Source organism: Calypte anna, chromosome 2, assembly GCF_003957555.1.
Source record: "Calypte anna isolate BGI_N300 chromosome 2, bCalAnn1_v1.p, whole genome shotgun sequence".
NCBI lineage: Eukaryota > Metazoa > Chordata > Aves > Apodiformes > Trochilidae > Calypte > Calypte anna.
Window position 1 is genome coordinate 145,864,613 of NC_044245.1, and position 13,505 is coordinate 145,878,117.

A 13,505-nucleotide genomic window follows, 5' to 3' on the forward strand; every position below is an offset into this window, starting at 1 on the left:
AACAAATGACAAAAAGCAACCTTAGAGTCCCACAGGGCACTCCAAGATGTACTGAAAATTTCTGAATGATAAAGAAAGAATAGAGGAAAGGATCACGGCCTTCAGAAACCTTAAATAAGTAGAAAAGTATATGTAAGGTTGGTAAAACTGAGCAAAGCTGTCCCCAGGCTCTTGAGACTTTAAATAAAAACAGCAACTCACCCTTTGACCTGGTAAGCCAGGGACTCCAGGCTTGCCTTCTGGACCAGCCTCACCCTTAAAAAGTGAAAAGTTTTAGGAAATTAACTGAGCAAGAAGACCTCAGGAACTATAAAACCACTTCCTAGCTGTGTTATGTACTGTTCTTGCGCGACTACCCAGACAGCCCTTACCTGATAAGTGTGTTGTCCTGTGAGAAGATGAGAATAAGGAAACAGGATAGAGAAAAGTGACAATGCCCTGATTAAATACAGAGCACACAACTAGATTTAAATGACATAATTAAAACCAGATTTACCTAAGTAATGCATCTTCACAATGCTATCAGTTTTATGAAACTCAACAAACAGTGAAACACAACAATTCAGAAGTGAGAAAACAGGGTATTTGTAAATGAGGTAGTAGTGACAGCTTGAACTGAGACACCCTGCAGAGCTGGGTTATAAAATATAACTAGAAGAAGCTACAATTAAGTAAAAAAAAAGTCAAAATTAATTTAAAAATTGTGTCCAAATACAAATACACATACCCAGCTTCTATTTTTCATCTACAAAATTAATCTAGTACCTTGTGGCATAACACCAAGCTCTTTCACAGCAATAGCTCTCTGACCTTCATTACTTCTGAGTTACCAGTGAGTGCCTCTCTGAGGTGTGCTGAGTGCCCATAGAGCTCTTCAGCACATTAGAAACAGAAAACCAATCAAACAATTTTTGCCCCCTCTGTACAAAGACTGCCCACACCCTGGGTGCCACCTCCATGTGTCCAAAGTGGCCACCCAGAGCAGGAGACCTCTCAGCAGTGAAGAGAAGAGGCTGGGGGCACTGCATAAGAGCTTAGTGCCTGAATAATGTCTAAGGTTTTGCATGGATGTCTCAGCTTCTGAAACTGCAAGTGAGAAAAAACACTTACTGGAGGTCCAGGAAGTCCAGGTTGGCCTTGTGGTCCTCGTGGCCCAGGTTCTCCCTACAGAAATGGGTTTTTTTGTTTGTTTTAAAGAAGTGTTAAAATATCTGTATGAAAAAGTATATGAGCACATTACTCATGTTTGCCATCTGTGCAGGACCAATACCACCTTTTTGCTCATAGGTCCCAAGGAACCAGCTCAGAGACCAGCTGGGTTTCTCCTTAATCCTTCAGCTGCTTCAATTATCAGCACTCATTAGGCTGCCCACAGACACATTCACCCACACTCAGCAGGCATCTATCCATTACTGGCTCTGGTTTTCCAAGGCTATAACTCTGCTGAAGACACTGAGCTATCCTGGATATTCCACTAAAACATCGTGGGCTGGGGTTCAGTACTGGAGAAAAGAAATTCTTGCCAAAACAGCTTCCACGGGCATTTCCCTTGAGCTAGCACAGCTGTGAAGGGCTTCAAAGCATCATTTATATGATACATATCAGTATATTAAATAACAATTAAATACAAATTATGCACCCACCAAGACCAAATCAAAATTTAAATGTATTTTATTTTTATGTAGGACTAATAGATTGAATAATGGACATTTCTCCTCTATTTGTCTGCCAAGATTAGGAGTAAAACATAGCATTAAACATAAAGTTTAACTTTTATATTAACACTTCTCTGGACTTAAAGAATTGCATAGTTGACCCTCCAGTTTATATTTATCACTGACGTTAGATTCACTGCACTTGAAAAGGACTTAGTTATTTTTTATTTCTTATTTTCTCCATTCTAAATAAGAAACTTGTTTCTTGATGGCCTAACAAGGCTTTTATCCACCTTAATTTTGAAACACAATTTTAAAACAAAACCCAATCTAAAAGGCAATTGAACTATATGCAAGCATCCTTTCGATGGAAGAATAGATATTGAATCTCTTACTTGCTCTCCTTTTAGGCCTTCAATATGCACCTGCAATAAAAATGCAGAGTCATAAAGGAGAAAAAGAGGAAAGACAACATAGGAGGAGCCTGGGGCATGGTGGTGCCCTCTCCCTTTACCATTCCCTTGAGATGTACACTAAGTGCTGCAGCTTCAGGCTGGGGGATGCTCTCTATGTAAGCAGCTCAGAGGTTTGCTCACACAAGGTTTTGCTCACTCAGCTACCTATGAAGTGATTTATGTGGCTATATAAACAGTAAGAACCTTTTTCATTAGCTCAACCTGATAAATAAGTTAGTAAGTTCCCCAGCACTTGTCTGATTTCAAATGACAAAAACATATCAAATGAAGAAGCAGCCTGTAAACAGCAGCCTGACTTTGGGTACCTGCATGGTTCAGGCTTTCCTTTGGCTCCTTGGTACCTCCCCCATCTGTGACATACACCTGTCCATCTACTCAGCCTTGTTTTCACCCAAATCCTGGAATTTCAGGGTCATATTCAGGTGTTATCCATATTTTCCAAAAATCTCTCAGCAATTACTGTCACATCACTGATTTCATATTCAAAGAGGATCTCACCCAAACAGGTTTCTTTCAGAGCTCTCTCTTTCTCCTTCCTTTGCTTTCTAACAAATTATGGGTAAGGAAAAGGCCTTCTGACTTTCTCATGATGACCAGGGAGCTTCTCATCCTTGACTTTAACACCCAGGTTTCTTTGGCACAGTGCTACAGTTCACGCTGCTGGTCTCAGTGGCCCTTGAATGCTTTCCAACAGTCAACTCTCGAAACTCCCACATCCAGCCCATGACAAATGTGCTCAGTAATTCAGCTCCTGAACTCATTTGCTGCTATAACTTTCACAGGCTCTACTTTCCAAAGGCCACCAGAAATCCTGGAAATCACACAGTCCTGACTGTGTTGCTCTCTTTGATGCACCTGAGACAATTGCTTTCATTTCAAGTCCTAATCTTCACATTCTGAAATCTCACTAAATTGTGGCAGTGCATCTCCTTGTTGGAACCCATCCCTTGCCTTCCTCAGGAATCTTCACTATATTTAACTTCCCTTTTTAAAAAAAAATATTTAAGAACATCTCTCATTTAGCAAAGTCACCCACCCCCAGCTTCTACCTCTCTTCTTGTGCAATAATTCCTGCAATGTTTGAGAAAGCTTAAAAAAAATAAATCTTACTTTAGAGCCAGGCAGTCCTGGAAGTCCTGGTTCACCCTGCAAAGAAATACAAAACAAATGAAAACACTTAACAAAAAACACATCTTAGCCCAATACTTAACACGAAACAAAAGCAAACATCTGAGTGCCTTGTCACTATTTTCAGTGCCTGCCTGTACTTAGCATATGTGAACATTCAGTCTCAATTAGCTCTGTTTTTCCTACCCTTTAGGTGAATACAGGCAGGAACTGGTTGTGTACTATGATGTAACACATGGATTTTAACGAATTTTAATGACTTAAAATGAATGATGCACTGGATGCACAGTAACATTACCTTTTATCTTCAAATGTCTTATATCTGCTGTACCAACTACACCACGTAGCACATAAATAAGCCTCACTGATGCTTAGATCCCTAATAGAGTCTACTGGATGGATATTTAGGATGTATATTTACTATGGATGGATATTTATTTGTTTAACAATGTAGAAACAAACTTTGCAAAGAGAAAAACGAATGAGAAATGGTTACCATTTTCCCCAAGTCATTTTATAGAGCACAAACATACAGTAAGTGTTTGCAGGACTCTGAGATGTTTAACCCTCTTTACTTTACATTACTTACTGACATCTAAGCTATCATTCTTTTTCCAGAGCATATTTTTCCAGCTGTGCCCATTTTCAGAGTAAGCCTCCAGAAGGTATCTCCTTTACTTTAGGTATAGATTAATGCAAAAATTATCACATAACTTCCTTTCACACTCTAATTACTGATTACTCATGTAGGTCCCATGACCCAACATATCTCACATCCTATTTCCTCTTAAGGCAAGTTTAATTATGATCTGTTATTTATTTTGAAATGAGTCCATACTGTGGCAGAAGCAGACACACATCAGCTGCACTGAGAAAGCAAGGAGCTAAATATAATCTGGAAACATCAAAATGCAGCCACTTCCAAGACATAGATGAAGTGTTCTGCACCCAAGGCTGCTCTCTACTGCACCCATAGTTTATCACCATAATTGACGTGCCCTTCTTGTTGGTGCTTCTGCAACCTTCTCTTTTAGCTGTTGAATCTGAGTGGGAAAGCAATGAGAAACACAGAGATTTCCTTCTGATCTCTGCATTCTTGGATAAGGGTCACTGCCTTATCTAGAGGAGAAAAGGAGAAAGAAAATCCAGATGTGGACATGCCTTTGCACTCATGCCAAAGAATTAGGAAATATCAAACCCACATCACCTCTGGCAGAATCATAAAGTTGCATTGGAAAAGCTAATGACTGCTAAACAAAGAGGTCAACTTTGCTGCTGGAGCAGTGAATAATTATTTTATAGGTAAGAGGATTGGTCTTGTTTGATCGGCACTTTCTGACTGAATTCTACATCTCCTGGTTCAGAAAACTGGCATCTGTACAAACACACTGGCATTTCCAGTCACCTTCCTTAGGTGAGGAAGATTCCTCCAGTCCATATTACGCCTCATTTCCTTCTACTCCCACTCCCAGGCTCAAACCAAAAGTACAGGAGCTATACCCAGAATTGATTGAACACTCACTTATACCCTTTGGAGAGTGAAGCAACATCAGAAAAGCAAAACATTTAAGTGCATACAAGCTTCACTTATACACAATTAAGACAAACATTAGGGAAACATCCCTCATATTCCAGCACTGGGAACCCAAGGAGGAATTAATGGATGTGTATCCAACCCTCCCCTATGCCCTGTCTCAACTCACCTTTTCTCCTTTGGTCCCACTGGCACCTGGAGGGCCCGGATTGCCAGGAGGGCCCTATAAACAGGTAAAATGGAGAGAAAAAAATTGGTTTATATACTCCAGGTCATCGATTGCAGGCCCCTCTTAACATACAGGAGAAACATAAGGTTTCAGGTTTGGGTATCAGCAGCACAGTTGTGCCCTCTCATGTTAAAGTCATAAGTAACTCCATACACAAGGATGCTTTGATTGTGTTGCATGGAGAGGAGGAGGAATAAGGATGAAGATAGCACAGGAGCCACGATAACAACAATCCAATTTCAGCTACTTCAGAATGATTGCAGTTCAGGGAGTACATCAGTGCCTACCACAAAATTTAGGATAAAATTCAGGCATGAAGATGTGCCCATTGCTAGGTGTCTAGACAGGAAAAAGGCCAAAAAATTGAGAAAAATCAGACTTCAGTAATAGGGTGTCACTTGGGGAAATTGTTCCTTAGAAGTAGTAAACAATCAGCATCCACCTTCACATCCCTCTGCAAGTTCTCACTTTATCCACATTTGCTGCAAGTATAAACCAGTCCTGTAAACAGTGTAATGGGCATTGTGAACATTGTTCACTGTGATTCCAGTGTGACTTTAAGTATTAGAAAACATTTCCATCTTATAAAGATAGTGATAAACACTAAATAGACACATACTTCTCTGTTTAGGGCAAACTGGCTGAGGAACAGAACTGGCAAAAAGTAATCATTAAATGTCAAATCCCCCATGGAGAAGCAGGAAAAAAAAATAAAATTGTGCAATAATCTCGTTCACCTCCCAGAGAGGAAGATGCAGATTTAACAAAGATTAAAGCTGCTAATGACACTATTATTTGCCATCTAAATACAAAAAGACTTGTCAGATATGGAAATAAAAATACTTCCCACCAAAGTCAAGTTGAAATTCTGGTTACTAAGAGAGCAAAGCACTGTGGCAGCACATGGCTTCAGGACTGGTACATCCTGTTCAGCTCAGCACCCAGCAGCCACCTTGTCTGAGAAGCAGCACGATAACCTGAGCTAGCCTGAGGATTTGACATGCAGCTCCTCCACTTCTTAAAATGCAAAAAAGGGCCTCTAAAATTATCCTTTCCAAAGAGGCAAACATCAAGAGCTAGTGAATAGGATGCAGACACAGCAGCCTGGAGGTTTCAGGCTCCAGGGTGGCAATGATTAGCTGCATTACTTTTGGAAAATCACTTTTAGCCTCTGCTTCTTACTCTGTCCTTTGCTATTTAGACCAGAAGATCCTTTGGAAGAAAGGATGCATCTCATTAAATGTCATACTCTGAGTATGAAAACAGTCTTGTGGCATATACAGATAACAGGTTCAGACAAAGCTTTATCTGTCTAATCAGCAGATACATGCTGATCTTTTAAATCATTTCTGGTTTCATCTTGTCTTAAAAATGCAAATAGTTTTGAGTTCTTTTATTGAAAACAAACCAAATATATTAAAGCCAGTTCTTCCCCCTTTCATGCTGTGGAAGGGAAAAAAGAGATTATAAAAATCAGGTTTAAACAATTGATTTTTTTATATGTGCTTCCTTATGTCTTTAATGAAAATTAAGATGAACATCAAACCTATCATGATTAAAAGGCTGACATTTCCTTTAAGTGCATATTGCCTTACATTTTATTTCTAAAAGGAAACAAACGAAAAAAGAAAACTGTCCCAACAAAGATTTTAGAATAAGGAATACAAAAACTTTTGATGCAGTGGGATTCTACCATGACTCAGCAGCCACCCTGAAAAAGACTCAGCTTTAGAGTCAACTTCCACTTGTTCCAAGTAAAAGCCTCCAGTCACTGAGTATTTGCCACGTACCTGTCTCCCCTCCACACCTGGTTTTCCAGGGAACCCATCCAGGCCTCGTTCTCCCTGGAGAAAGAAGAGAAGGAACCACTATAACTCATATCTATGGTCTTGAAGTCACCATTCTGCAAGAGATGTCCGTGTTATCATCTCCTCCAAGAGTAAGGAAGAAGGAAAGAGATTCAAGTGAGTCAAACATAGAGAATGTTTGAAGTCCCCACACCTGTGCAACAGAAAGTTGCTGGGAGCCTCCATGCAGTATCAAGGAGGTGATACAAGTGCAGTCAGGAGTAAATATTTATCCTCACTTACTCTGCTGAATGTTGGAACTTGTCTGCCTAGAAAATTTGACACCAGTAGCTGGGATGTGACTTTAGAAGCACTTGTGTGCCAGCTTTACAGGTAGGCATCATCCCTCTGTCTGCTGAGGTGGGTTCATGTAAATTGAATAAAGTGCACCAGGAGAGCATCAGTCTGGAACAGTTCTTACAAAACTAATGAATCTGCAATGCTGCAACAGCTCATTTTTACCCAGATAAGCAAAACCTTTCATTTTTCACCTTTCCATAACCCTGGGAGAAGGATACATCTAGTCCTATGTGTCTTCAGAGTTGGACAGTCCATGAAGTTCAGAGGCAATCTATTGTACTACTTTATTTTTACTACCTGGAAATCTGTACCTAAATGATGTTTTCTCACCATACTTTCAGACTAGTAAGTCTTTCCCTAACCCCCCACAAACAGAGATTGTCCCTTCATCTTTACAACAGCCTTTCATGTATTTGAAGACTCACAAAACTCCCCCTTTAGACTTCTCTAAGCAACCTCAATTCTTTTAATTTTGCTGCATGGGGATTTTTTTCAGACTTCTGATCATTTTTGTTGCTCTCGTTTGTATCCTGACTGATTTTTCTGGGTGTTCAGCAGCCAGATGCCCAAAGCAAGACACAGCCAAGGCTAACCCTGAGCAGAAAGATTGTTTCATGTTTTTCAGAGTATTCTTCTGGTTAAATCTGGATAATGTTTAATTCAAAGCCCTTTCTGCTGGACACCTCTTTAATCAGTTGTTTCCAATCTGTAGCAGTGTGAAATTTGATGTCCTACACACAGGCAGTGTCCTGCAGCTGCCTCTTCTCCATGTCATCTCCTGCTTTGTGGGAGGTTTGATATGAAGATCACTTTGAATTCTGACCTTGACCTCCACCATAGTTCCACATTTAAATGTAACATATTCCATATCCTATAGTCCAGGTCCTCCATAGGGATGACGATGAGATCAGTGACACACTCCCTCTGAACTTCACCTTTTTCTTACAGCTCGTGGCCCTTGCTCACTTCAGCCTCTTAAGTTTAAAACTCTTTGAAATGGGGACTTTCTCTTACTGTGCAAATGCTTAAACCTCTGTAAAATGAGACACTGATTTTTCTTGGACTTGCACAAACAGCTGAATACAAATTACCAAATACACACACACCTCTACTATTATTATAAATGGGCACATAAAAAAAATCTACAAGTACATTGGAGTGAGAATAAAATAATATTTTAGTCTATTTTTTAAATGTTTCAGACATTTTAATTCTGATTACTATCCCATAGGATCTCTTTAGACCTCTATTATCTGTAAACCTACACTTATGACATGGGATTTAATTAGCTATCTTTGAAAACTACATTGATTCCGAATGTCAGAAAATGGATTTGCAAATGAATCTATTTATTTTCCCCTTTAGAAAGTAAATCAGTCTTGTAAAGGAAATGTTATTTCAAAATGATGCATCTGAGGCATGAAATTAGAGACCTGTACCCTACAGACAGCTGCTGAAAAACAGCATCAGACATCCAGATCTATTTGCTTTTGGGGAAATAGTTTCCACATTAATGGTTTCCTTTGCGCTGACTGAACTCTGAGTATCCTGAATTTGAGACTTTCAGTAAGCAACAGTCTGGTGGATTGCTGACAAAATGTGCAGTGGATTCTCAGGAGAATTTTTAACATCAGTACACTGCAGCAACGAGCACTTCACACATGCTGTTTCAGCTGCCAAAACAGAAAAATGTCTATGTTCTTGCTGCTAGTAATGGGGGCTGGGAAAGGCAAATGTATTATTTATACAAATGTATACAATAAAGCTGTTTGAAAACAATCCAAACTATTTTGCTTTCAGTTGTTTCAAAAAAATCTATCATTATAAGTATTTTTTCCCATTCTAAAAAACACAAAACAAAAAACAAAACAAAACAAAACAAACAAACAAAAAAAAAAAGGTTGGAGAAAAGGTTTGGGCTTGCTTTTTTTTTCCCAAAAGAAAGAAAAACCATTAAAAGTTTTATAAGTTTTATTCTCAAATTTTCACATCGGGACTGTAAACCCACTGCACAGAGGGACCTGGCAGCAGCAGCCCAGCTCCACTGCCTGCTTACAGGAGCTCTTCCCCAATACAACAGGCAAAGATTTACTGAAGGGACAGGTGCTTATGCAGCAAAAACAATTCCCCATGTCAAGCTCAACTGCTGCACATATCTAAATTAACATACAAAGTTTAGCGTATAAATAGTCCTAGTTTGGGCCAGGATAAAGGTGATTTTTCTGTACACATGGCAGTGTACTGTCTTGTACTCAGCTGAGTCTCTTGTAAGGAGCTGCACTTGCTGAAATGAACAGCAAGTTTCTCAGTCAGTGTCTGCTTCTGGGACTGATACCACTCGACGTTTAGAGTTCAGCTGGAGAATGGGGTGCAGAACCAAGACCACTGCTCAGCTCTGAGGAACATTTTACCCTCCAGAAGGAATAAAGAGGTCACACCTGCAGCCCTCCTTTGGGGAGGAACGGACACGATAGATGCCAGAACTGACCAGAGGATTCCATCCCATACATGTCATATTCAGTATAAATTGGAGGGATCACCAGGGTCAAGCAAGCTTCCTGCTTCCTGCCCTTCCTGCTTCCCTTTCTTCACTGGTTCCCTGTTTTGCTTCAGCATCCTGGGAGGATTCCATCCATTCCTCTGCCTGTGCTCCTGATCCATGCCAGCCTGAATCTGTGTGTTCCTGCCTCCAGCTCCCCACTGCTGCTGACTCCAGGAGTCCAGCCTGGACTTTCCCAGGGCTGCCCTGCAGCCTCGGTGGTGACATGAGAGTTATTGGGGGAGAGGGGGGGAAGGAACATGGTATCAATTTTCCTGTATATTTGTATATATTTAGTAATTTTTCCTATTTATCATTACTGTTTCATTAAAGTTGTGTACTTTGGTTTCCAATCCATCAGTCTCTCTCCCTGATTCTCTTTCTTTATCAGGGAAGGGAGGGGGATTAATAGACAAGTATTTGTTACTCGGTTTAATTGCCAGGCCAGTGTTATATGAAATCATAGAATAGCTTGGGTTGGAAGGGACCTTAAAGATCATCCAGTTCCAGCACAGGGACATCTCCCACTCAACCAGATTGCTCCAAACCCCATCTAACTTGGCCTTGAACACTCGTAGGGATGGGCCACCCACAGTTCTTCTGGGGAGCCTGATCCAGTGTCTCACCAGCCTCACAGTGAAGAAATTCTTCCTAATATCCAGTCTACATCTCCCCTTTTCAGTTTGGAGCCATCCCTCCTTGTCCTATCACCACATGCCTTTGTAAAAAAATCCCTCCCCAGCTTTCATTGAGGAAAGAAGGAAGCACTGGTTTACACAGGCAGGGAGATGCCTCGTGCTTATCTCTGCAGAGTCTGTCCTGGTGCCTATCAGATGCAAAAGGAGGGGCAAGATCATTCCCACTGTGCAGTGGCTCTCCTGAAGTGCAGGTGTAATCAATAATACTGCTTTTGGAAACCTCACCATTAAACCTCAGTATTCACATCTGAAGTCTCAAGATATAGGAATATAGCAGCAAGGTGTATTATGGGGTGTTTAGCCTTCTTTCATACTAAGGTGCAGATTCAACAGATCAATGTTCAGGGCATGGGCTACTGCTCTCAATTAATGTAACAAACACATTTCTCCCCAAGCATCAAGGAACACGGATTGTGTAGGTGTCAGTGTTCAAGTTACAGACTGAAGAGCAGACAAGGAAATATTTGGCCCATGGAGTTTACGCCCACTCTTTTCACAGTAGCAGTGACTGGTAGAAGCTAAAGCAATGATAGTGGATGCTCCAAAACCAGAATTAAAGCCTGGAAAAAAATTACAATCATTGTAGCAGAGATCTGGCTGCTCCAGGAAAAAAAAAAAAAAAAAAAAAAATTAAAAAGGGAGCTCTAATTATGTGTATCCTCTTAACGAAATAAAATCTAATCCATTTCTTCACCACTCTAATCTTCCTCTAGCTTAGTCAGCTGCCTGCCCACACACAGCTCCAGCTTCCTCTCCCATCCCAGCGATGCCAGAAAGATGGATTTTCTTCCGGGAGCCAAATATTCCAGCAGGTCAGACAACCTCACCTCCAGAAAAGCAGCAGCTAGACACAACACACTGAGCCAATCCTGTCAAGGGCTGAAGAAAAAGAACAAGAAACACAGAGCACGAGCCAGCAGTTTGCTCTGGCTGCAACAGCATGGATGGATATCCAGGACATGGTCATGGCTAATAGACACTGGGAATGGCCACCAGGACACATGGTAAAGCAAAATGCAGCACCTCACACTAAGGGTCTATTGATTATTTTTACCAGTAGGCAAAATCATGGTGTAAGTCTCCAGGTGTCTTTTCCAGAAGGAGACAGAGACTGAGAAATGGGAAGAGGGCCACATCACACACTTGTAACTCCTTCCTTTGGGAAAAACACAATTAGCCAGACATCAGCAATGACAGCTGGAACACAGGCAAAGCTGCCAGGCTGGCACTGAGATATCCCTGTCTCAGGACCAGCATGAGACTGCTCAGGGTTACAAGCCAGAAGTTGGTGACAGAGGCCCATCATGAGAAAAGGAGACAGTTTGGGCTGGGAGCCTGTGGATGCCTCCTCATCTCCAGCTGCTTACTGGGATGCAGGACTGGACCAGTACCCACCCCTGGCAGGGGCAGCAAACTGCACTTCTGGTGACATTTCTGGGAAGCCTTGAGCATTGTCTGGCACACCTGCAGCAGAATTGTGGACACCCTGAGGTCTCATTGAACACAATGACCTAACTGAAATAATGAAAGACTTTGGGTCTGCTCAGCTCTCCTTTTAAATGCTTATTCTGGTAATGAGAGGCACTTGGCCTCTTCCTTGAAAATAATGTGGTTCAAACCCCAGAGTGTCCTGTGCTGTGTAAAACGGCAACTCCCAGACAAGAGAGAGCAGAGAACTGGGAAGAAGCTCCAGCTGGATGAAGCCTTTAATATAGAAACTACCAAATACTCATTAAAAATTGAGTTTGTGGTGATGAGAGAAGACATAAACATAAGAAGCTGGATAATCTGAACAACTGGAGTGAGGTGAGGAGATGTAGGATGCAGCCATGATCAGCAGCAGTCAAAGGCCATTCACAGACCTCAGGATATGTGGACACCCCACTAGATCTCCCCAGTGGCATGTCTGTACCCTACTCCTCCTCTCTCACCTCCATCCCCAGCTACACACAGACAAGAAGTCCCTAAATGTGTGCTCAGGAGACAGCAGAGATCTGTAAAGCCCTCCTGCACTCCCATGGGAGATCCTTCCCCAACAGCACCAGGATCCATCAGTCGGTCTGGCAGCCCAGCCCACCCCACCCCACCTCATAGGGAAAGGCAAAGAGCAGCTTGGCTTTTCCTAGCATGCAGCAGGAATACCTTGTCTCCTCGTGTTCCCTTTTCTCCTCTTTCTCCTTGTAGACCCTAAAAATAAAAATAAAATTAAAAAAAGATTATAAAGCTCAGTCTAAGCAGAGCCATAGTTACCTCCCTTAGTTATTCACCAAAACATTCTGCAGGTCTGCACAACCCATTCAAGTGAACCTCAAGGACATTTAGCTGCATTGCCAGTCCTCAAAGTTGGCTGCATGCATGGTCCAAGCAGACTCACAGAGCAAGGATGACCCATGGACCCAAGAACTTCTGTAATATTATATTGCCTGCAGATACAGGACCCTCCTGCCAGCAGCAGCATGGAGGGATAGGAATACACCACAGCTGCAGATGGTCTGGAAAACAACCAGTGCTCTGTGTTTTTCATGGTGCTTGTAAACAATGAGGACTTAGGTAGAGGACAATACTGATGGAAAAACCTATTGCATAAAGTAAAAATGCCTGTTCCTGGTGGGTTTGGATGAAGTAGCTAGGCAGACAGCAGGTACCTCTGAGAACTGGCAAATGTTAGATAATTTCTGTCCTGGAGGCCCAAGCAGATTTTTGTCCTGACTCCAATATCAGTGTTCATCTGGACTGCATGATTCATCTCCTCCCAGGTACACCAGAACCATTTGCTGGGGCTTAATTTGATGAAACACAGTGATGGTAACGCAAGCAATGGACTCAATGGGCAGGAACAGACCTCACCTTCCTTTGGCATGGGAAAGCACCTTGTATTTCAACTTTATGGCAGCAATTGAGCAACCAGCTAATGGCTACAGGCAGACAAATATAGTCAATCAGTAGTTTCCTGTTTAAAACTGACAAAGCTTAAAATTCTTCTTATTCTAACAACATATTTGTATTTAAACTTCAATTCATTCTCCAGTATAGTAGACATTTACCTCCAAACTAATGAGAACTACCTGTCTGGGTATATTTGGCCTGTGTAGGATGATT

General features: G+C 41.5%; 1 protein-coding gene across 1 annotated transcript in view; it reads right to left on the reverse strand.

The window, feature by feature from the left end:
• Positions 1–13,505, reverse strand: part of COL22A1 (collagen type XXII alpha 1 chain) — a 208,414-nt gene that overhangs the window by 84,531 nt on the left and 110,378 nt on the right. The window contains exons 15-21 of the mRNA XM_030445839.1: positions 12,549–12,593; positions 6,813–6,866; positions 4,963–5,016; positions 3,242–3,277; positions 2,051–2,080; positions 1,111–1,164; positions 202–255 (exon numbers count right to left, since the gene is read on the reverse strand). Of these exons, the coding sequence (XP_030301699.1) occupies positions 202–255; positions 1,111–1,164; positions 2,051–2,080; positions 3,242–3,277; positions 4,963–5,016; positions 6,813–6,866; positions 12,549–12,593 (327 nt within the window). The remainder of the gene's footprint in view (positions 1–201; positions 256–1,110; positions 1,165–2,050; positions 2,081–3,241; positions 3,278–4,962; positions 5,017–6,812; positions 6,867–12,548; positions 12,594–13,505) is intronic.